This window comes from Lithobates pipiens, unplaced genomic scaffold, assembly GCF_037356315.1.
Source record: "Lithobates pipiens isolate NorthernLeopardFrog02 unplaced genomic scaffold, aLitPip1_a1.2 Scaffold_8, whole genome shotgun sequence".
Taxonomy (NCBI): Eukaryota; Metazoa; Chordata; class Amphibia; order Anura; family Ranidae; genus Lithobates; species Lithobates pipiens.
This window is the reverse complement of record NW_027507903.1, coordinates 378,666,145-378,687,844: the sequence shown is the minus strand read 5'-3', so window position 1 is coordinate 378,687,844 and position 21,700 is coordinate 378,666,145. Positions and strand designations below refer to the sequence as shown.

General features: G+C 44.9%; 1 protein-coding gene across 4 annotated transcripts in view; it reads left to right on the top strand.

Annotated features, from left to right (window-relative positions):
- The window catches only part of LOC143964080 (A disintegrin and metalloproteinase with thrombospondin motifs 2-like), a 1,751,863-nt gene that overhangs the window by 395,550 nt on the left and 1,334,613 nt on the right, over positions 1 to 21,700 (top strand). For all 4 annotated transcript variants that reach the window (XM_077473787.1, XM_077473788.1, XM_077473790.1 and 1 more), the window contains exon 5: positions 11,545 to 11,628. In XM_077473787.1, coding sequence (XP_077329913.1) covers positions 11,545 to 11,628 — 84 coding nt within the window. The remainder of the gene's footprint in view (positions 1 to 11,544; positions 11,629 to 21,700) is intronic.

The window sequence follows — 21,700 nt, the reverse complement described above, 5'->3', positions numbered from 1 at the left end:
TGGTGGGGGCACTTATAAGTTAGTGTTAGGTACCACAGATACCAGGTTGCCTTGTTGAGGTTCTGTGGCTTACACATGCATTTGCAAATGTGTGCAGACTAAACTCCTGCTTTTAATGCATATTTTTAGACAGTTATTTGGTTGTCTGGGGGCTGGTCAATAAGTTAAGTTAAAAGTGCGTACACCCCTAAGTGAAAATGTCCCAATGGGGCCACTATTCACAGGTTGCCACTGGAGTCCTCTTCCACTCCTATATGACAACATCATGGAGCTGGTAGATGTAGGAGACCTTGTGCTCCTCCACCTTCCATTTGAGGATGTCCCACAGATGCTCAATAGGGTTTAGGTCTGGAGACATGCTTGGCCAGTCCATCACCTTTACCCTCATCTTATTTAGCAGTGGTCATCTTGGAGGTGTGTTTGGGGTTGTTATCATGTTGGAATACTGCTCTGCGGCCCAGTCTCTGAAGAGAAGGGATCATGCTCTGCTTCAATATGTCACAGTACATGTTGGCATTCATGGTTCCCTCAATGAACTGTAGTTCCCCAGTGCCAGCAGCACTCATGCAGCCCCATCACCATGACACTCCCACCACCATGCTTGACTGTAGGCAAGACACACTTGTCTTTGTACTCCTCACCTGGTTGCCGCCATACACACTTGACACCATCTGAATCAAATAAGTTTAAATCTTGGTCTCATCAGACCACAGGACATGGCTCCAGTAATCCATGTCCTTAGTCTGCTTGTCTTCAGCAAATTGTTTTCAGGCTTTCTTGTGCATAATCTTTAGAAGCGGCTTCCTTCTGGGACAACAGCCATGCAGACCAATTTGATGCAGTGTGCAGCATATAGTCTGAGCACTGACAAGCTGACCTCCCACCCCTTCAACTTCTGCAGCAATGCTGGCAGCACTCATATGTCTATTTCCCAAAGACAACGTCTGTATATGACTGTCAGGTACTCACCAAAGCCGAAGTGCTGAGAGCGGCTTCCCTTGCAGCCGGGTGCACAGTACCCCTGAGGGTGGAACAGTGGGTACAGGGCACGGAGAGGCACGGGTTGCCAGCAGGTGATTAGTATGCAGAAGGTCTTCTGAGGGAAGAGATGCCCGTGCAGATGATCTCGGAACTGGTAGAAGTAAATGCCTGCCAGGGGTTCTAACACCCAGAGTGAAGGCCGAGGGTCAAACACAGGTATCAGTCCGTGAGACAGAGGATATTCCAGAGGCAGGCCGATGGTCAAACACAGCTATCAGTCCGTGAGACAAAGGATATTCCAGAGGCAGGCCGAGGGTCAAACACAGGTAACAGTCCGTGAGGCAGCAAGGCTAAGTGCAGAAAACAGGATATTCCAGGGGCAGGCCGAGGGTCAAACACGGGTATCAGTCCGGGAGTAAGCAAGATTACAAGCAGGAAGTCTGTTTAACAAGCCAGGGGTCAGATCAGGAGAGAATCAGAGTAGTCTTCAAGCAATCCGGGTCACAACAGGAAGTGGTCAACAGGAACAGGAAACAGGAACACAGGTGAGCTGAGGAGACAAACCAGCAAAGACACAGAGCACATTGATGCCTTTTATAGGCCTGTCAGGCCAATCAGGTAAGGCCCATAGCCGTGTGCATAGGTGTGCACATGCGCGTACAACATTGTTGTCATTGTTGACATTGTTGTCATTGTTGACATTGTTGACGTCGTTGTGCAGCTCTTCCCCGCAGGCGCACGGGGAAGTGCCGACGTTGAAGTCTGGAGATTCTCTGACAATGACGCTGTACACGTGCACTCAACATCTTTGGTCGACCATGGCGAGGCCTATTCTGAGCTGAGTGGAACCTGTCCTGTTAAACCATTGTATGGTCTTGGCCACCGCAATGCAGCCCAGTTTCAGGGTTGTGCCAATCTTCTTATAGCCTGGGCCATCTTTATGTAGAGCAACAATCCTTTTTTTTTTCTTTTAAGATCCTCAGAGTTCTTTGCCATGAGGTGCCATTTTGAACTTCCAGTGAACAGTGTGAGAGAGTGAGAGCAATAACACCAAATTTGACACACCTGCTCCCCATTCACACCTGAGACCTTGTAGCACCAAGTCACATGACAACGGTGAGGGAAAATGGCTCACTTTTGTTGCCAGCAGTTTAGACATTAATGGCTGTGTGTTGAGTTATTTTGAGGGGGCAGCAAATTTACACTGTTATACAAGCTGTACACTCACTACTTTACATTGTAGCAGTGTGTCATGTGAAAAGATATATAATAAAATATTTACAAAAATGTGGATAGTGTACTTTTGTGAGATACAGTATATTATGAAACCGGTCTATATCATGCATTGTTTTTAAGAATTCTATTACACATGTATATTGGTCATTTGGCATAATTACTATATTACCTCCTTTGTCAGAAGGCTTTATAGTAAGAGCATGACATTCCTTGAGTGTCTGTTAAGTTTTTTATTTTCCTCCCCAAGGAATGTCATGCTCTTACTATAAAGCCTTCTGACAAAGGAGGTAATCTAGTAATTGTGACAAATGACCAATATAAATTGATGTGTAATAGAATTCTTACAAATAATGCATGATGTAGACTGATTTCAAAATATAGCATTGAAAATTTCAACAATTATTGTACACCTTAATAGATGAGGCATATACCACTGGCATTATTGATAAAGATACGTGGAAATTCATTTGAATCAAATATCCCAAAACGGTAACATTTTACAGCCTACCTAAAGTCTACAAAGACCTTAAAACACTACCTGGTAGACCAATCATATCAGGGAAAGGCTATATCACTGAAAATCTCAGTAGGTTCAGAGTCCCATCTTAGGCCCTATGTTGCCAATCTTCCCTCATACATAAGGGACACAATTCACTTGTTACAAAATTTGGAAGAAATTCATCTCCCTCCTGAAACACTCCTTGTGGCCATTGATGTCGAAGCTATGTATAGTTCTGTTCCCCACCACTTTGGAATCTCTGCGATTAAACACATCTTATCGCAATCCCATAGAGATGATCACAAACATCAATTTATTGTATGTGCATTGGTGTACATTTTAATGCATAATGATTTTTTCATTTGATGGTTCCCATTACCTCCAGGTGCAGTGCATGGCGATGGGGACAAGTTGTGCCCCATTTTATGCCAACCTGTACCTGGGGGAATGGGAATGATCGTTATTGGCAGAGGATTTATTACCACTAATGAGCCACATTCTCTCATGGTTTCGATACATAGATGGCATATTTGTCATCTGGGAGTGCTTGATTGAGACCCTCAATTACTGCATCATGGCAAAGAACAAAAATGACTTCAAATTTAAGCTTCACTATGTCATACAGTGAATCAGTAATTACATTTCTTGATGTCACCATCACCAAAAACAATGATGGGGGTCTTTTTAGTGGTCTATACTGCAAATCCACTGCAGGTAATACTGTCTTATATGCTACAAGTGCACATCTATGTCAGTTAGTACACTCCATATAGCCAATATTTACAGCTAAGAAGGAATTGTTCCACTGATGAGTCCTTTCAGTTGGAAGCTGATACCTTGAGGGAAAGATTACTTGAGAGAAGTTACTGTAGGACCTACCTTAAAAAGGCTTTCAAACTAGCTAATTGTCAGTCTAGGCATAATCTCTTGTTTTCTACTACAAAAATTACCAAGCCACAAATGACTTGGGTCCTCTTGTACCAAATTGTAATGTAACTGTAATGTCTGCCTTCATTTGAAGTGCTTTGCAAACTGATGCCGCTATATAAATCCTGTATAATAATAATGATAAAATTCAATAAACACAAAGCAGTTAAAAAGATCATTGAGAAATATTGGCATCTGCTGCAAATAAACCCCACCTTGAGTGCACAGATACCTATTCTTCGAGGCATTACATACCGTAGGGCTAGATCCCTCAAAGACCATTTGGTCCAAAGCAAATTTTTTTTAGGAACTTTCAGATGTGACCTATGTAAAAAATTGGGTACTTCAATATTAGGGATGCATCTACTGCCAATTCATGAACCTAAAATGTAATGCTGTCTTGCCCAATGGCCATTCATATAACCATGTCACTATGCCAGTTGTAAAATAATGGGGGTGGTGTATCTTCTAACATGCCAATGCAACAGCTTCTATATAGGTAAAACCAAATTAGAATGCTATAAAAGGGCATATAGACACATTCTTGGTATGCAAACCGCAAGACCAGAGATACCCCATATTGGTGGTCATTTCTCATCCTGGAAAGGGTACATCCCAGTTCCCGGGGGATGGGGGTGGGGGGGGGGTGGCATGCTGGATTGCGGAGTTTGAGGCTACCTCTCCTCCAGGCCTGAATGACCAATTGAGTTTCTGTCCATTCTTGGAGGGTTTCCCTCAGGTGAATGGGAAAAGGAGTGATTTAAGATTTTCATCTGTATTCATTTGTACTCCCCCCAAGGGACTAGATAGACCTCTAACCTTGTTGCCCCTCTCTCCTATTGCCCCATGGGGGCTTTCTGGGCTTAACCCACCTATATGAATACGTTTTTTTTCTTGTTTTGTTTTGTAAATATATGGACAATTGTATTGATCGGCCATGCTCCCTTCCCCCTTCTTAGGGTTTTGCTTCAGTAACATCAGCACATTGGTTGAGCATGGCATATATAATTTTAGGGGAATTTTGAGTTATTCACTCATATTTCCCCTTAGCGTATTTCAGAACAGCTACCTAGAGACCCCAGCTGCTCCTTTCCACAGGAGACACTGCACCAGCCCTCTTTAAAATTCCAGCTTCCCCTGCTGCCCCCTGTTAGTGTTTTCTCCAGTGGAAGACACTGCAAGGGACCGTGGCCGGATAGCCTGGGAGGCTTAAGGCAGTCAGCAGGTCCTGTAAGGGAGGCCGGGGTCTCCTGGATCAGTGGAGGGTGGCATACCTGATTGCAATCATCGTAAATGCCACTCCATCTTTTCCTGGGTGGACGATTAGGTGGGCACGCTGGCAGGTCCACAGTGGTGGAGTAAGGGGAAGTTTGTCCTCTTCTCCCCCCGCACATAGTGCAGCTGTAATGGAGCTTGAGTGGGCCGAGTGGCGGGTGACATCTGTTCCAGTGGGGGCAGGCACTCCCCCTCGATCCGTGGCTTCTGGTTCCACTTGCAGACTCTAAAAGCGGGCCAGGAAGAAGCTGGTTGAGCAAGGACACTGTACAGAAAGCAGCAAGCTCTCAGGCACCACATCGTAGGCATGTCAGAAGTTAAGCCAGTCCAGATTGGCCACAGCGACGCCAGCTCCACCCATCAGAAGGTAAGGGTATACCCCCTTACCTTTACCCCTCCCCACTGCATGGCTCTTAGCATGGGGGGATTCCCACTAGGTGGTCAGCAGAGGGGGAGGCTCAGGACCCTGGGGAGTAACTAGGTGTATTTCCTGTTGATGTCTTGGGGCTGGCGGGGGGTCAGGGTCTCAGTGGTTGTTAATATTCCCCCTTATGTTATAAGTCTTTCAGGGTAAAGCCACTGAGAAATTGAGGTCCTACCATAGCACTAAAAGGAGTTGTCCCTCCTGCAGGACTACCTTAGTGGACAGTTGGTCTAAAGTAATATGGAAGGAATGTGTAGATGCGCTAGTTAGGGAACAAGCCTCAGAGCAGGAAAGCAACTTAGCAGCCTCAGTGAAGCAACTTTCCTCTACGTTTTCAGTCATTTAAAATGCTTTGACAGGTTGCAGGTATCCCAATCCTCATCGGCCCTTTGTCTGGCACAGCGCCTCGGCCAGTACAGCAGAATGCAATACCAGCACTACCAGTCGTCCCTGCTAGAGAGGAAGGGACCCCTGCAGTCTCCAGGGAGGAGATGGGGGAACACACAGACAGTGCAGCCTAAGACAACCAAGCAGAGTCAGAGGGGGAAGGACTGGTCGGGGAGCCCAGCAGGCCCTCAAGGTACAAACTCTCCCTAGAGGAAATAGAATGCCTCCTAAATGCACACCACTCTTGGTATACAGGTAGATAAAAAACCTTTGACGCTCCATGATCAAATGCATCAGGGCTGCGTTTCTCAACCTTTTTACCTTGGAGGAACCCCTGTCAAAAAGTTTGAGATCTCAAGGAACCCCTGAAATAATGTTCACATCTAGAGCTCACGGAACATTGTTATGATCAGCGAGCTGTTGATAACAAACAATATTTGAAGAAATAGCATTAAATAAAAGAATACATATTAAAACGTACCTATTTAATGTGCTTTCTTTTCCTGCATAACTGATCCATTCAGAGCACATTACAGGGTGCATTACATGGGACAGGGGACATTATATAGGGCAGGGCACATTACATGGGGCAGGAGACATGACAGAGGACCTTACATGGGGCAGAGCACATAATAGAGCACATGACCGAGCACATCACATGAGGCAGGGCACATGACAGAGCACATTACATGGGGCAGGGCATATGGCATGGGGCAATACATGGGGCAGGGCACATTACATGGGACAGGAGACATGACAGAGGACCTTACACGGGACAGGGCACATTACATGGGACAGGGAACATTAAATGGGGCAGAGCACATTACATGGGACAGGGGAAATTACATGGGGCAGGGCACATGACGGGACAGTACATGGGGCAGGGCACATGACAGGGGACATTGCATGAGGCAGGGCACATGACAGGGGACATACAAGGCGCAGGACACATTACATGGGATAGGAGACATGACAGAGGACCTTACATGGGACAGAGTACATTATACATGGGGCAGAGCACATTACATGGGATAGGGCACATCACAGGGGACATTACATGGGACAGGGCACATTACATGGGAGAGGAGACATGACAGGGGCCCTTACATGGTGCAGAGCACATTACATGGGGCAGGGAACATTACATGGGGCAGAGCACATTACATTGGACAGGGGACATTACATGGGACAGGGCACATGACAGGGGAAATTGCATGGGGCAGAGCATATTACAGGGGACATGACATGGGACAGGCAATTTGTACACTGGTCAACACATCGCCACTAATCCCCAGTCCTCCCTTGCCAGAGATTGGAGACCAATTCTGATCTCCGAATTTAAGACCTTTCTGGGCCTATCCCTCAACATAGTTAAAATTAGTACGTTGCGGTCATATTGGTACACTAACCCAACTTACCATATGCCCGTGTTCTCTGCTTCCATGGCCAGGGCAAGATACGAGCAGATTTTGCGGTTCATGCACTTCAATGACAATGAACTCTGTTGTCCTCGTGGAGGCCCTGAATACGATCGTCTCTACAAAATTCGTCACCTTGTAAACTACTTCAACCAACATTTTGCAGACTTGTTTACTCCCCATCAAGTTGTCTGTGTTGATAAGTCCCTGATTACGTTTTCTGGCCGCTTGTCATTCAAACAGTACCTTCCCAGCAAGCGTGCCAGATACGGGGTCAAGATGTATAAGCTCTGTGACAGGTCCACAGGCTATACATGTAGTTTTATGGTTTACAAGGGGAAAAGATAGTCACTTAGAGCCGACAAACTGCCCTGGTATCATAGGAAGCGCTGGTAAGATTGTGTGGGACTTTGTGTCACCCTTATTCGGAAAGGGGTACAATTATTCCACACGCGTTCCGCTTTTTAGTGACTTGTTTGATTAACAGATTGGAGCATGTGGCACCGTGCAATCTAATCGCCGGGGCTTTCCCCAGTCGCTTGTAGAGTCCCATCTTAGGCTGGGGGAGAGAGCCTGCTTGAAGTGTAATAACTTGCTCGCTATGAAGTGGAGGGATAATAAGAATGTTTTCATTCTTACCTCCTTTCATGCAGGCATGACGGTCCAAATTACTACGACGACTGGTGTTGTGGAGAAACCCCTCTGTGTCCACGAATATAACCAAAATATGGGAGGGGTGGATCTCAAGGACCAGTTGTTGGCGCCGTACTTAGTTGCCTGTAAGGCTAGACACTGGTACAAAAAAGTGTCGGTTTATTTCAATTGGCTTTGCTGAATGCTAATGTGCTATACAGAGCTTCAGGATGGACTGAATCCTTCCTTAAATTCCAGGAAGAGCTCTTCTGTTTCCAGACTGTGCCCCACCTTCCCCAACCAAATGCAGTAAGCTGGCTGCATGGGAGGCATTGTCCTTACGCCCTCCTGAGTACCCCTACCTAACGAGCCCCCCAAAGAAAATGTTGTGTTTGTAGAAAGCACGTATATAGGCGTGACACCCGTTATTGTCCCCGCTGTCCTGACAATCCTGGTCTTTGCATTGGTGAATGTTTTGAACGCTACCATACACTAGTTTTAGCGTAGGGTACAGCATTGCACAGACTAGGCACACTTTCACAGGGTCTCCCAAGATGCCGTCACATTTTGAGAGACCCAAACCGCTGGAACCGTTACAACCAAAGACAAAGTAAAAAATACACAAAAAAATAAAATAAAAAAAACAAAAATAGTTGTAGTTTTATTGTTCTCTCTCTCTATTGTTCTGCTCTTTTACACTGTATTCTATTCTGCAATATTTTATTGTTATGTTTTATCATGTTTAATTTTCAGGTATGTCATTTTTTTATATTTTACTGTTTAGTATCCATGTACTCAGCCTAAAATCATCTTTTTTATTTCATCCAACATTTGGGCGATATAGTGTGTTTTAGTGCATTTAAATTTTAAAAAAGTTTGTTTTTCCAAAATAAATGCGTTCGAAAATTAGCTGCGCAAATACTGTGTGGAAAATAAAAAATGAAACACCCACCATTTTAATCTGTAGGGCCTTGGCTTTAAAAAAAAAAAAAAAATGTATACTGTTTGGGGGTTCAAAGTAATATTCGTGCAAAAAAAAATGTTTTCATGTAAACAAAAAGTGTCAGAAAGGGCTTTGTCTTCAAGTGGTTAGAAGAATGAGTGATGTGTGACATAAGCTTCTAAATGTTGTACATGAAATGCCAGGACAGTTCAACCCCCCCCCCCCCCCCATGACCCCATTTTTAAAGTAGACACCCCAAGCTATTTTCTGAGAAGCATGTTGAGTCCATGGAATATTTTATATTTTGCCACAAGTTGCGGGAATATGACAAACTTTTTTTTTTTTGTTGCACAAAGTTGTCACTAAATGATATATTGCTCAAACATGCCATGGGCATATGTGAAATTACACCATAAAAAATACAGTCTGTTGCTTCTCCTGATTATGGGGATACCACATGTGTGAGACTTTTTCGGAGTCTGGTTGTGTACGGGACCCCGAAAACCAAGCACTGCCTTCAGGCTTTCTAAGAGTGTAAAATTTTGATTTCACTCCTCACTGCCTATCACACCCCAAGCTATTCGCTTAGAGGTATGGTGAGTATTTTGCAGATCTTGTTTTTTGTCACAAAGTTTTGAAAATTTTTAAAAATTAATTTTTCTTTACTTCATTTTCAAAAACAAATAGCTGCAAAATACTCACAATGCCTCTTGGCAAATAGCTTGGGGTGTCTACTTTCCAAATTGGGGTAATTTGGAAAGTAGACACTCCATGCTATTTGCCATAATATTGGCATTTTATGGCCTACAAAACTGTGATAGGTAGTGAGGAGTGAAATAAAAAATGTACACCCTTAGAAATCCTGAAGGCTGTGCTTGGTTTTCGGGGTCCTGTACGCAACTAGGCTTCCAAAAAGTCCCACACATGCGGTATCCTCATTCTCAGGAGAAGCAGCTAAATGTATTTTCGGGTGCAATTCCACATATAACCATGGCATATGTGTGCAATATATCATTTAGTGACAATTTTTTTTTTTTTTTTTTTTGTCATTCAATCACTTGGGACAAAAAAATTCTAATATTCAATGGGCTCAACATGCCTCTTAACAATTTACTTAGGGTGTCTACTTTCCAAAATTGGGACATTTGGGGGGGGGGGGGTGTACTGCCCTGCCATTTTAGCACCTCAAGAAATAACATAGGCAGTCATAAACTAAAAGCTGCGTAAATTCCAGAAAATGTACCCTAGTTGTAGACGCTATAACTTTTGCGCAAACCAATAAATATACACTTATTTACTTTTTTTTACCAAAGACCTGTAGCTAAATACATTTTGGCCTTAAAGTATGACTAAAATTGAGTTTATTGGATTTTTCTTATAACAAAAAAGTAGAACATATCATTTTTTTTCAACATTCTTGGTCTTTTTCCGTTTATATCGCAAAAAATAAAAATCGCGAAGGCAATCAAATACCATCAAAAGAAAGCGCTATTTGTGGGAAAAAAGGGCGCAAATTTAGTTTGGGTACAACATTGCATGACCATGCAATTACCAGTTAAAGCAGTGCAGTGCCAAATTGTAAAAAGTCCTCTGGTCTTTGGCCAATCAAATGGTCCAGGGCTTAAGTGGTTAAAATACTTGTATAGAGACAGTATGGCACCCAGTACAGTAATTAAAACATGTTTGTGGGTACAAATGTTGTTACATGTGTGTAGTATACAGTATCTAGCAAGTAGGCTCAGATTCTATTTAACCAATTCCTTGTAAGCCATTCCCACTGTTGGATGGTATCTGTACATGCAAACTGCTCACCATAGCATTTTACTTTTTTTTTGTGCCACTGGATGCCCTGTGTCTTTCACAAGCCTAGCAATACCAATGCACCATAGTGAGAGTCTGTATTTAACTTTTTCTAGCTAATAAGCAATCCTGCAGCTCCTGACATCTAGTTTATAGTACTTGCAGGCTGCCGGGCCTCAGGGCTGCCAGTAATGCCAACGTTGGCATATTGATATCAGCAGAGTGGTTGGTTGTGGTGCAAAGAGCAAGTGGAAGAGCATCTAGCTCTGGTATGAGATAGTGTGTCTGCATTGCCTGTTTTCAGTGTGTGACTTAGTTTTTAGATGGTTCTCTTGCTGTTTTGTGGCTGTTAAATTAATATACTGAATTACCCCACTGATTTGAGGTTATTATTCCCGTGACACCTTGCTAGGGGTTATCATTGCTGTCCTTACATATGCTGGGGATTTTAATTTCTGGCCTCAATGGAGCTTGTTTTACAATCTCTTCAGTGTACCTCCAGACCCTATTTTGCCTATACAAAGAGGGAAAGGTGGCACACTATAAGCTATAAATTGGGAAGAATCACCCACGTTTGGCCACACCCACATTTCGGGTCTCAAATTTTCTGGCACGCTGCACGCCACATTGATCCCACGCTTTTTCCTTCCGTCACCTGCATAGCACCCCCAGCACACTGGTGCGACTTTAAGTCACACAGATATGAATGATACTCATTGGGGTCCAAAGTCACATGACAAATCTCACACGTGTGAATGGGGCTTTAACATCACTTAACAAGCACATATACAGTTAAGTATAATACTGTACTTGTGCAATGTGGCGCAATGTGTTACAACTGGTGAAAGTATGGTGATCGACATGACTGACGCTTGTCAAAATGTTTTTTGACAATTAAACAATTAAAGTAGTGAAAAGGATTAAAATGACACAATATAAAAAAAAAGGAAAAAAAACATTGTTTCCCGCAATATGTTTTTCATGAAACTTCTCTTTGATCTCAATTTACATTGTTTTACAGGTGAATGAAATTTACCATGATGAGTCATTGGGGGCCCATATTAATGTTATTCTTGTGAGAATAATAATGCTGAGTCACAGCAAAGTAAGTATACTGGGAAAAAGTAAGAAATCCATATGATTAAATGTAAACATTTGTGAGTAAATTGTTTCAGTATATCTTCAAAAAGTCTACCACTTAACAGTATAATTTGACTCGCTGCGCAAGACTGATTTACATAAAGTACACCCAAAAGAGCAGTGAAAAGTTTCTATAAAGTATAGAGCAGTGATGGTGAACTTTGGCACCCCAGATGTTTTGGAACTAAATGTAGCCCTGATATTTTTTGCCTATTAATGCTTTATAATGGAAGTCTATGGACAATGTTATAACTTAGTTTTTGGTGCCACCTAGTGGCCAAAAACAGGAAATGGACTTGGATGATTTTCCTTTTCTAGAGCACTGAACAAAGGACCGGAAGTGACTGTTGTTTACATTTTTGCTGTGACCGATCTACCCAGAATGCCAGGTGACATACCCATGATCACCCTGCACTGAACTGCATGCTGGGTAGGCTATAAAAGGACACACACGGCCATTTTATTTCTCTTCAGGACACATGGCCTGCCGGTGAGGACCTGTGAGGAGGTCTCCAGAGAACTGCAGCCTGCGGAGCAACAATCTAAAGCCAGATGAGGACTTCACACCACAGCGTGCTGGGACAGCAGTGTGGTCGGATCAGGAAGGATCCAGAGGCACCCTGATGGAGGTAACTGAGAGCTCCTGGTGACCTTGTGAAGCAGAGTGGTGTGACGGAACCAGCAGGCTAGAAGCAAGACTGAGACCAGCAGAGTAGAGCTGACTTATTCTTCAGACCCGGTTTGGTGAGAGGGCGGTTGCACACAGTTTCCTAACACGCTTGCATACACCTAGACTTTAACACAGTATTGCTGGGAACTGTAGTCCCACGGAGGAGACTCTAATAGACAGACTTAGTTAAGCAGGCCTCAAGCCTATTCTTTACAATACTATTAGCACTGTGTTATTTCAAAGAAACTACAGGTGTATCACACTAAAGGAACAGTTCTGATATTCATCTCACGTTAACCCTTGTTGTTCCACTGTTGGATTACAAATTGTCACAATACAAATAGCTAGCAGAAGAAAGAAGATAATACTGCATCCTTTATTGCAAGGCCTTGCATTTTATTAAAGAAGGGGTGCTCCCTAGGGATTGTGTTGCAATTCACTATTAACCTTGAATTTCTGTAGCAACCAGGGTGTGCTGGAAGTGGGAAGGTGCCCAGAGTAAGGTGTAGTCCCTCTGAGCACTAGTTCCTATTGGAGCCACGTTGTCTTAAAGGGGTCATTTAAGACAACTGTACAGGTATTGTGTTGTGTATACCTACTGTACTGTTACATTATGTTTATGTGACAGTGCAAATATTGTAATTACCATTTTACTTTACTCAATGCAAGTTCCAGTAAAACTAGGTTTCTAGTTAAGTACTTTGGTGTGGAGTGTTGTTCCTTTTTCAGCAGCAGGTGGAGCCATCGGAATACCCAGGTAATAACAAAGGCATACTGTTATTATATTGCATATTGTGGTGTTATCCTTCACCATTAGTTCCACATCAAGATTGCACCACAGCTGTGTCAAGGGGACTGAGCCAGGTCAGTGGGGGTTCACTAGCAGAGTACAGGCCCAAACAAATTCAGCAGCTCCTTAGGGGGTCAGTGCTACACACATTTGCCATGATGCTCAACTACACTGCAGAGTGCATGAGCATCATGGAAAATGTAGTTCCAAAACATCTGGGGTGCCAAGATTTGCTAGTATAGAGTAATGACTATTTTGCAGGTTGATATGAGCATGTGAATGCAATCCCTAAAAGTGGACCTAAAGTCAAAATGTGAAGATTTGTTATCTTATAGGCAACAGCTTTAAATGGTAATTGTATGTAACCATAATATACATTCTGTCTGAATTCTTCTTGAAATTACAGTGTACTTCCTGGTATTTTAGGGTACCTTGGCACTCCTATGCCTACAGCCTCATAACTGTATATCTGCTGTGTGAGCACAGCTCCCTCTACATGTTTTCTGAGATTTGGAATGAAATGTTTTTGTCTCAGGAGATTTGCAGTGATGTCATAACTATGCTGCTTGCTGTAGAAGAGAGTCTGTACTGCAGTCACCTCCCTGCTTCTGCTTCAACAATTGTACGTGTGATATGAACCTGTCCAGCTGCTTTTTGGATAATCCTTCACAAATTAGCAGATTGCCAGTCATCAGGGAGGTAGTTCTGATATGTGGACTCAAAGATGGCTCTACAAAGATTTATACCCCTACATAGAGAGACAGTGCAGAACAACACACATACAATATGTTGAGAGCACTCAACAGATTGGGGGGTGCAACTATGCAGATTGAGGATGGGGGAGGGGCCTGTGAAGCCTGAGAATGAGGGAGGCATACCTCCCAAACTTCAGAATGAGGGACACTTGAAGGAGGACTGACAACGCTCTGCACTGTGGCAAAAGTGGGTGTGGTTAAACTCTTAACAGTGGAGGGGCTTAATGGGCATGGTTAAACAAAACCCAGGTTTCCCTGTACCTCTAAAATATGCTTTGATTGCTATGCCACAAAAAAAGAAAAAGCTTCCATTACAAATGTTTTTGCACAAACTATGAAAGTGTGCATTAGGCAAAGTGTGAAAGGATTAAGAAATGCATTACATACAGAGTTCAAGGGTGTGCTATGTCCTCTGTGCCTTTGTTCAGGAATCTGATATGCACAGGGAGTAGGTTTCTGGAGTGCTTTATTTACAGAGTGCAGGGCTCAGGAGAGCACAAGGTACAGACTGCAGGTTTCTGGAGTGCCTTTTGCATAGGGAGTAGAGTTCTGGAGTGTGTTGTGTACAGAGTGCAGGGTTCAGGAGTGTTTTCTGTGCAGGGTTCAGGAGTGTTTTCTGTGCAGGGTTCAGGAGTGTTTTCTGTGCAGGGTTCAGAAGTGTGTTGTGTACAGAGTTCAGGGTTCAGGAGTGTGTTGTGTACAGAGTGCAGGGTTCAGGAGTGTGTTGTGTACAGAGTGCAGGGTTCAGGAGGGTGTTGTGAGTTTAAAAGCACTAGGTACAGAGTGCAGTCATCCATCCACATCTCACTATTGCCTCTCTCCTCTGCCCTCATCTCCCCTCCCCCAAGTGTCATCATTTTCCACTTGTTTACCTTTGTAAAAGCAGCACCTTTCTGTAGCTGGCTCTTCTATCCACTTTAGACATAGGGGGATACTAAAAGAAAATCCACTTTGCACTGCAAGTGCACTTGGAAGTAAAGTCCGAGGGGGACATGCTAGGAAAATAAAAATACAGCATTTTAGCTTGCATATGATTGGATGATAAAATCAGCAGAGCTTCCACTCATTTCAGATCTACCCCTTAGATTTAGAGTGACTGCACTTTCAGTGCACTTGCAGTGCAAAGTGGATTTGCCTTTTCGTAAATAACCCCCATAGTTTCCTTTTCCCTTTCAGTGTACTGGGTACACACTCTTTTTAAGCTCCTGAACTCAGGGGTGGCCTGTGAAGTTTTAAGATGGTGGGGCGCCAGACCCCATCCTTCCTTATTGACTACTCTCACATCTCAGAAGCCCTGCCCCTTATAGACTTCATCCACTCCATCTCCTTTATTCCACTTGCTTGAACACATTCTCACAGTATATCCCATAATAGAGGCATATTATGGGTTATACTGTGAGAGACACCCTAAGGGATGTACTGAGAGGCTTCTTGTTATGGGATATACTGAGTGAGAGAGACCCCCCCCCCCAACTTATATGGGATATATACTGAGGGACCCCTATTATGGGATATACTGGGAGAACCCCTATAATAAAATTGTGGGTCTCTCAGTATATCCAGGGGATATCCTAGGGGATCTTCGTATATATTCCATAATAATGGGTCTCTCGCTCTCAGTATATCCGATATTAAGGTGTCTCTCAATATATAGATGACTCCACTTCATACCCTCTGGTAACTGCACTGATCTTCCCTGCAACAAAAAGTCACTCTACCTGTCTGCGATTTTCCCACCTGACTCCTCTTCATACCCTCTGGTAACTGCAAAGACTCCACTCTTAAACACTGGACTTCATTGCCTAATGGAACTTTAATTCTGCCTTACTAAGAATTTGAAACTACTGTCTATATTTGTTTATTTTTGAAAGTGTCACTTATTTTGCGTTATGCTGTCCTGAACAAACATTTCACTTTATTCAGTTGCCCCCTCTTCCATTGCAGGGATATACAAGGTAATACTGACATGCAATCACACACATAGGTTGGACTTGATGGACTTGTGTCTTTTTTTTACCTCACCTACTATGTACATCATTGTGTGGAGAAATTGGGAGGAGGGACTATAAGAGTATAATGTACCTTGAAAGTTGTATAACCGGACATTGCTTAAATGTCAAAAAAATGTCCCACGTTTATGTCTGAAACATCGAGGAATGTCTTTGTGCGATAGTTACCTATAATATTGTCTAACATATTGGGCATTTGTTATGCATGTTTTTTTTTTCAAATATAATTTTATTCAACTCCAAACAGGGGAAGACAGTCCCCATGGTACATAGTAAAACAAAGTAAAGCTGTATAGGCTTACATATCTATACATATCACAGGAAATTAGTGTTTTAAAAGTAACCGTGTTAGCAAAACTGTTCGTGTTAGCAAAAATATTACTTGTGGACTGCCATTGCGTCCCGCCCTGTTTCTTTCCCCTCTTTCTGTTCTTTCACCCCTTTTCTCTTCTGCCTGCCTCCCTCCCCTCCTCTTCTCCCCCGCCACCCCTCCTCCCCTTTGGAAAGAGTGAAAATCGGGACTGAAAGAAACAGGGCGGGACGCAATGGCAGTCCACGTTACTATGATGCTAGCAAGCGACGGACCTCCAGCGAGAATATAAAGGCATTCCAATTGTCCCACATCCGTTTGAAAGTTTCTTGTTTATTCTGAGACGTCAGAATCAGGTCTTCCATTTTTTTTTTTATGTCCTCTATTTTCCTAATCCAGTGCACAACAGAAGGAGGGGTATGCTGTTTCCAGTAGAGAGGAATGCAAGATTTCGCCGCATTTATCAAATGCCGCAAAAGTGATTTTTTTTATACTGCTTAATGGGCATCCGTGAGTGATGCAGAAGGAAGAAAGCCGGGTTCTCCGGGATGGGAAATTCCGTGAACGTTTGTATTATGTGGCGGACCTCTGTCCAGAAGTCCGTCAAGCTGGGGCATGACCAAAAAATGTGGAGCAATGTGCCCTCTTCCTCTCCACACCTCCAGCATCTGTCGGAAGTGGAAGGAAAGTATTTGTGCAGTTTTGTTGGGGTCAAATACCACCTATTGAGGAGTTTAAAGTTCGACTCCTGTATCTTAGTGCACAACGAGGTTGTGAGAGCCAAGGTGATAATGCGTTGTCTTTGTGTCAGGGAGAACGAACGACCAAAATCCCGTTCCCATTTGGACAGACAGGTCAAATGATGGTGATCTGGTGGCCTATTCAAGAGAGCGTAGGTTTGAGAGTGGATGTGGGCCAGGGGGCCTTCGCTCCCACACAGAGTCTCAAACTCCGTCTGAGGGCAGGCGAAAGCCTGAGGGTTGGGAATGGAATGAAGAAAATGGTGTAGTTGCGCCGCCCTCCAAAAAGATAGTCGATACAGACCTGTTTGGTCAGTTAGGGAAGTGATAGAGGGCCACCCCCCATCAATGACGAATTTAGACGCGTGGTCTACGTTGAAGTCCCTAAGCGATTTGTAGTCCCCTGAATGAGTCCCCGGTTCAAAGTGTGGGTGACCCAGTATAGGGTACAAAGGGGAGGTCAAAGACGTGAGTATGTTCTGGGAAGCAATCAGATAACCGACTTTCAGAGAAGCTCCTATGGTAGGATGCGATTTCAATTCTGAGGGTAAAGCCTGATAGCACCATATAGCACTCCTTAGTGGAAAGCGGGATTGAGATTGTTCAAGTTGAACCCACAGCTTAGCAAGGCTGTTGTGATTCCAATCCAAGATACGACCCAGATGTGAGGCCAGATAGTAGCGCCGCAGATCAGGTAGAGCCAACCCCCCTTGCTGTTTAGATAGTCAACTGTGACCACCGAAGTCTGTTTTTTTGTGGGCCCATACGAACTGAGTAAGCAAGGATTGCGCTTGTTTAAAGAACGGGGCAGGGATCCGGATGGGGAGAGCCTGGAAAAGGTAGGTAAACTTAGGAAGTATATTGATTTTAATTAGGTTGCATCTCCCGAACCAAGAGTGAAGGCCAGAGTGCCACTTGTGAAGCAGGGTGCGTGTCCTAGCGGTCAGGGGAGGGAAGTTCAGCATAAACGTGTTCGCAATGTCTGGTGGATGTAAGTGCCAAAGTACTTAAGGGCCGTGTGTGTCCATTTAAAATGGAAATTGGATTGCAGGTCTAAAAACGGTCTAAAAACGTGTGCGGAGGGATAGCCACCCCCATGGACTCCGATTTCGAGAAGTTTATCTTCAAGTGAGAAAGCCTTCCATAAGCCTTCCATAAGTTTCACCGAATTGTGGATAGAAAGGGTTCTAAGGACAGTGCAAACAAAAGAGGGGACAAGAGGCAACCCTGTCTGGTCCCATTCCCAATATTTATGGGAGAAGAAAGCACCCCATTCGCCTTGATTTGAGTGGAGGGTCGCGAGTATATTTTGCTGATCCATGTGGTCATCCGGTCACCCAGACCTATATGGCGGAGGACTGAAAACATAAAAGGCCAGTTGACCCTATCAAAGGCTTTCTCAGCATCAATATTCACAAAGAGGCACGGGGTGTTCGATGATTTTGCCTTGTGCACCAAAGTAAGTACTTTAATGGTGTTATCCCTAGCCTCCCTGGAGGGGATAAAACCCACCTGGTCAACGTGTATGAGGGACTGCAAGTGATGAGCCAGTCGCGTGGCGAGGATTTTAGAGAATAATTTCATGTCCAAATTTAGCAGGGAGATGGGTCTGTAACTCCCGCATAATCCTGGATCTTTGTCCTCCTTAGGGATCAGTGAGATATGGGCTCTAAGTGTGTCCAAAGGAAAATCCCCACTTGAGCTCAAAGCATTGAATAAATTCACCAAACGTGGGCCGAGAATAGGGAGAAAGGTCTTATAGTATTGCGCAGTATACCCATCCGGGCTCGGGGCCTTGCCCGTTTTCAAATTGGCTCGTCCAAGAGCTCCCATGATTCCAGTGAAAGCGTTGGTAGACCAGCACCGGCTACATATCTGTCTAGATCAGCCTGTCCGGCCCCCGAGTCTGGTAGGTTGTAGAGATCAGAATAACATTTCCCAAAGACTTTGGCTATCTGTGTCTGTGTCAAGACCTTTTGGCCATTCTCATCTGTCATCTGCGGTATGTAAGAGGCAGATTTCAACTCCCTAACTGACCTGGCCAGGAATTTCCCACATTTGTCCCCCGACTTGTATGTCAGTTTACAGCAGAACTGGAGTAATGCTTTGGCTTTATAATGGAGTAAGTCGGTAATCTGGTTACGGAGCGTCCCCAATTCAATCTCCAAGGGCCGTGAGGGAGCATTCTTGTGTTGCGCCTCAATTCGGGCAAGATCCCGAAACGATTTGGTCAGTTGTTCATTCCGCGAAAGTTTGATACGTGCCCCATGTTTGATAAGTACCCCACGGAGAACAGATTTGTGTGCTTCCCATATTATCCCCGGGTCGGAGTCCTGCGTTTCATTTTCCTGGAAGTAGAGATCCAGCTCCCTAGTCACATCTGTCAAGACTTCCGGCATTTGGAGGAGACTCTCATTAAGGCGCCAGAATAAAGACCTGGGCGAGGGGTTCCTAGAAAACGTGTAGATAATGGCTACTGGGGCATGGTCAGACCAAGTAATATGACCAATAGAGGAAGAACTCACCAGGTGCAGCTGGTCATCTGGAATTAGAAAGAAGTCTATCCGTGAGTATGATTTGTGAGGGGGAGAGTAAAAAGAGTAATCCCGCTCCCCGGAGTGTTGCAGGCGCCATACATCCACCAACTGGTGAATCAATAGGTATTTAGTTATCCGTTTTCTAGACGAGACAGGGACAGAAGAGTAGGAGGTAGAAGTGTCAACCGATGGGGAGAGGGGGATATTAAAATCCCCACCCAGGATCTACTGGCCCTCCAGAAAGTCACTTAGTTTGTGGAGTGTTTTTATGGAACACATCCTGGTGATCGTTGGGGGCATAGTAGCAAAAGTAAAAAGGAGCTCCCCAATGTGGCCCTTAAGGAAAAGATAGCGGCCCTCAGGGTCCACCAATGAATCACGGAGGGCCTAATGGATCCTGTCAGAGATCAGAATTGAGACCCCCTTAGTCTTAGAGGAAGGGTTAGTAGAATGATAGACCTGGGGGAAGGAACGTGATCGTAAAAATGGGAGACCAGTGGTTTTAAAATGGGTTTCTTGGATGAACGCCACATCCGTGGAAGAGGTCTTCAGTTCCCGCTGGAGGATCCGCCGCTTTTCAGGGGAGTTCACTCCCTTGACATTCAGTGAAATTAACTTAATGGAGCCTGCCATCGCGCCTTGGAGGGGCGGAAGAAGACGTCAAGAAAAGTAGAGAAAGTGCAGACCAGACAGGTAAACGGTAAGGAACGGGGGCAGAGACTAAAAATGAGGGAAAACGGACTGTGGGAAGAGAGGGGGCGGTGGGGAGGGGGGATAACAGGGCCTTACTTCCCAAGGAAAAATAGAGGAAAGACGTGCCCTCACGTAAAAGATGTACCGTATATACTCGAGTATAAGCCGAGATTTTCAGCCTCTTTTTTGAGGCTGAAAGTGCCCCCCTCGGCTTATACTCGAGTCATCGCTGTCTGCCCGCTCGATCAGCGTGTCGAGCAGACAGACAGCGGCCATTCTGATTCAAAAGCCGCGCCTCCGGCTCCGCCTTCGCCTGTGATAGGCGGAACACTGAATTTCCCAGCAGCCTGTGTTCCGCCTATCACGGGCATCCGCTCATCCTCGTACTACGGACGAGGATGATACGACGTCCGTGATAGGCGGAACACAGGCTGCTGGGAAATTCAGTGTTCCGCCTATCACAGGCGAAGGAGGAGGCGCGGCTTTTGAATTTTACAATGGCCGCCGACGAAGAGGGCACGGGACGGAGGCAAGGCAAGGCACGGCACGGCACGGGACGGGACGGGACGAAGGCAAGGCACGACACGGGACGGAGGCTCGGGACAAAGGCTCGGGACACAGGTAGGCTGGACACACACACACACACACACACACACACACACACACACACACACACACGGATGGAGACACACACACACGGATGGATGGATGGATGGAGACACACACACACACAGGGATGGATGGATGGATGGATGGAGACACACACACACAGGGATGGATGGATGGATGGATGGAGACACACACACACAGGGATGGATGGATGGATGGATGGAGACACACACACACAGGGATGGATGGATGGATGGACACACACACACACAGGGATGGATGGACGGACACACAGGGATGGACGGACACACAGGGATGGACGGACACACAGGGATGGACGGACACACACACAGGGATGGACAGGCATGTCTCACCCTCGGCTTATACACGAGTCAATAAGTTTGCCAGTTTTTTTGGGGGTAAATTGGGGGCCTCGGCTTATATTCGGGTCGGCCTATACTCGAGTATATACGGTACTAAAATAGCACAGTTGTGCTATGGCACTTACCAGAAATACACTGGGTTTAAAGCGCCGTCCTACTTGGGTGGGTGGATAAACAGGTCGGAGGGAGCCCCCGGATCTCAGCCCTCCCGAGCTCGACATGGATAGGTGTCATTTTTAGTACCGGTATGCATATATAGAACATTGAGTAAGCATATAAAACCAAAAGACATAATAGGAAATAAAACAGTAATAAAACATAAAACCAGCAGCACTGAGGGGCCACTCCGGCACGCCCCCAAACCCGGGCATGTACAAGAGTGCCTGCCAGGACGGCAAAGAGCAGCACATAATGGGAGCCACTACTTCTCCCCCCTCCAACCATCAAAGTGCTCACACACCGCCCCCGAATAAGTCCACAATACCCTGTAGGCAAATGTCCACTCTCTATGCCATCCCAATCAATTGACTACCGCACTCTC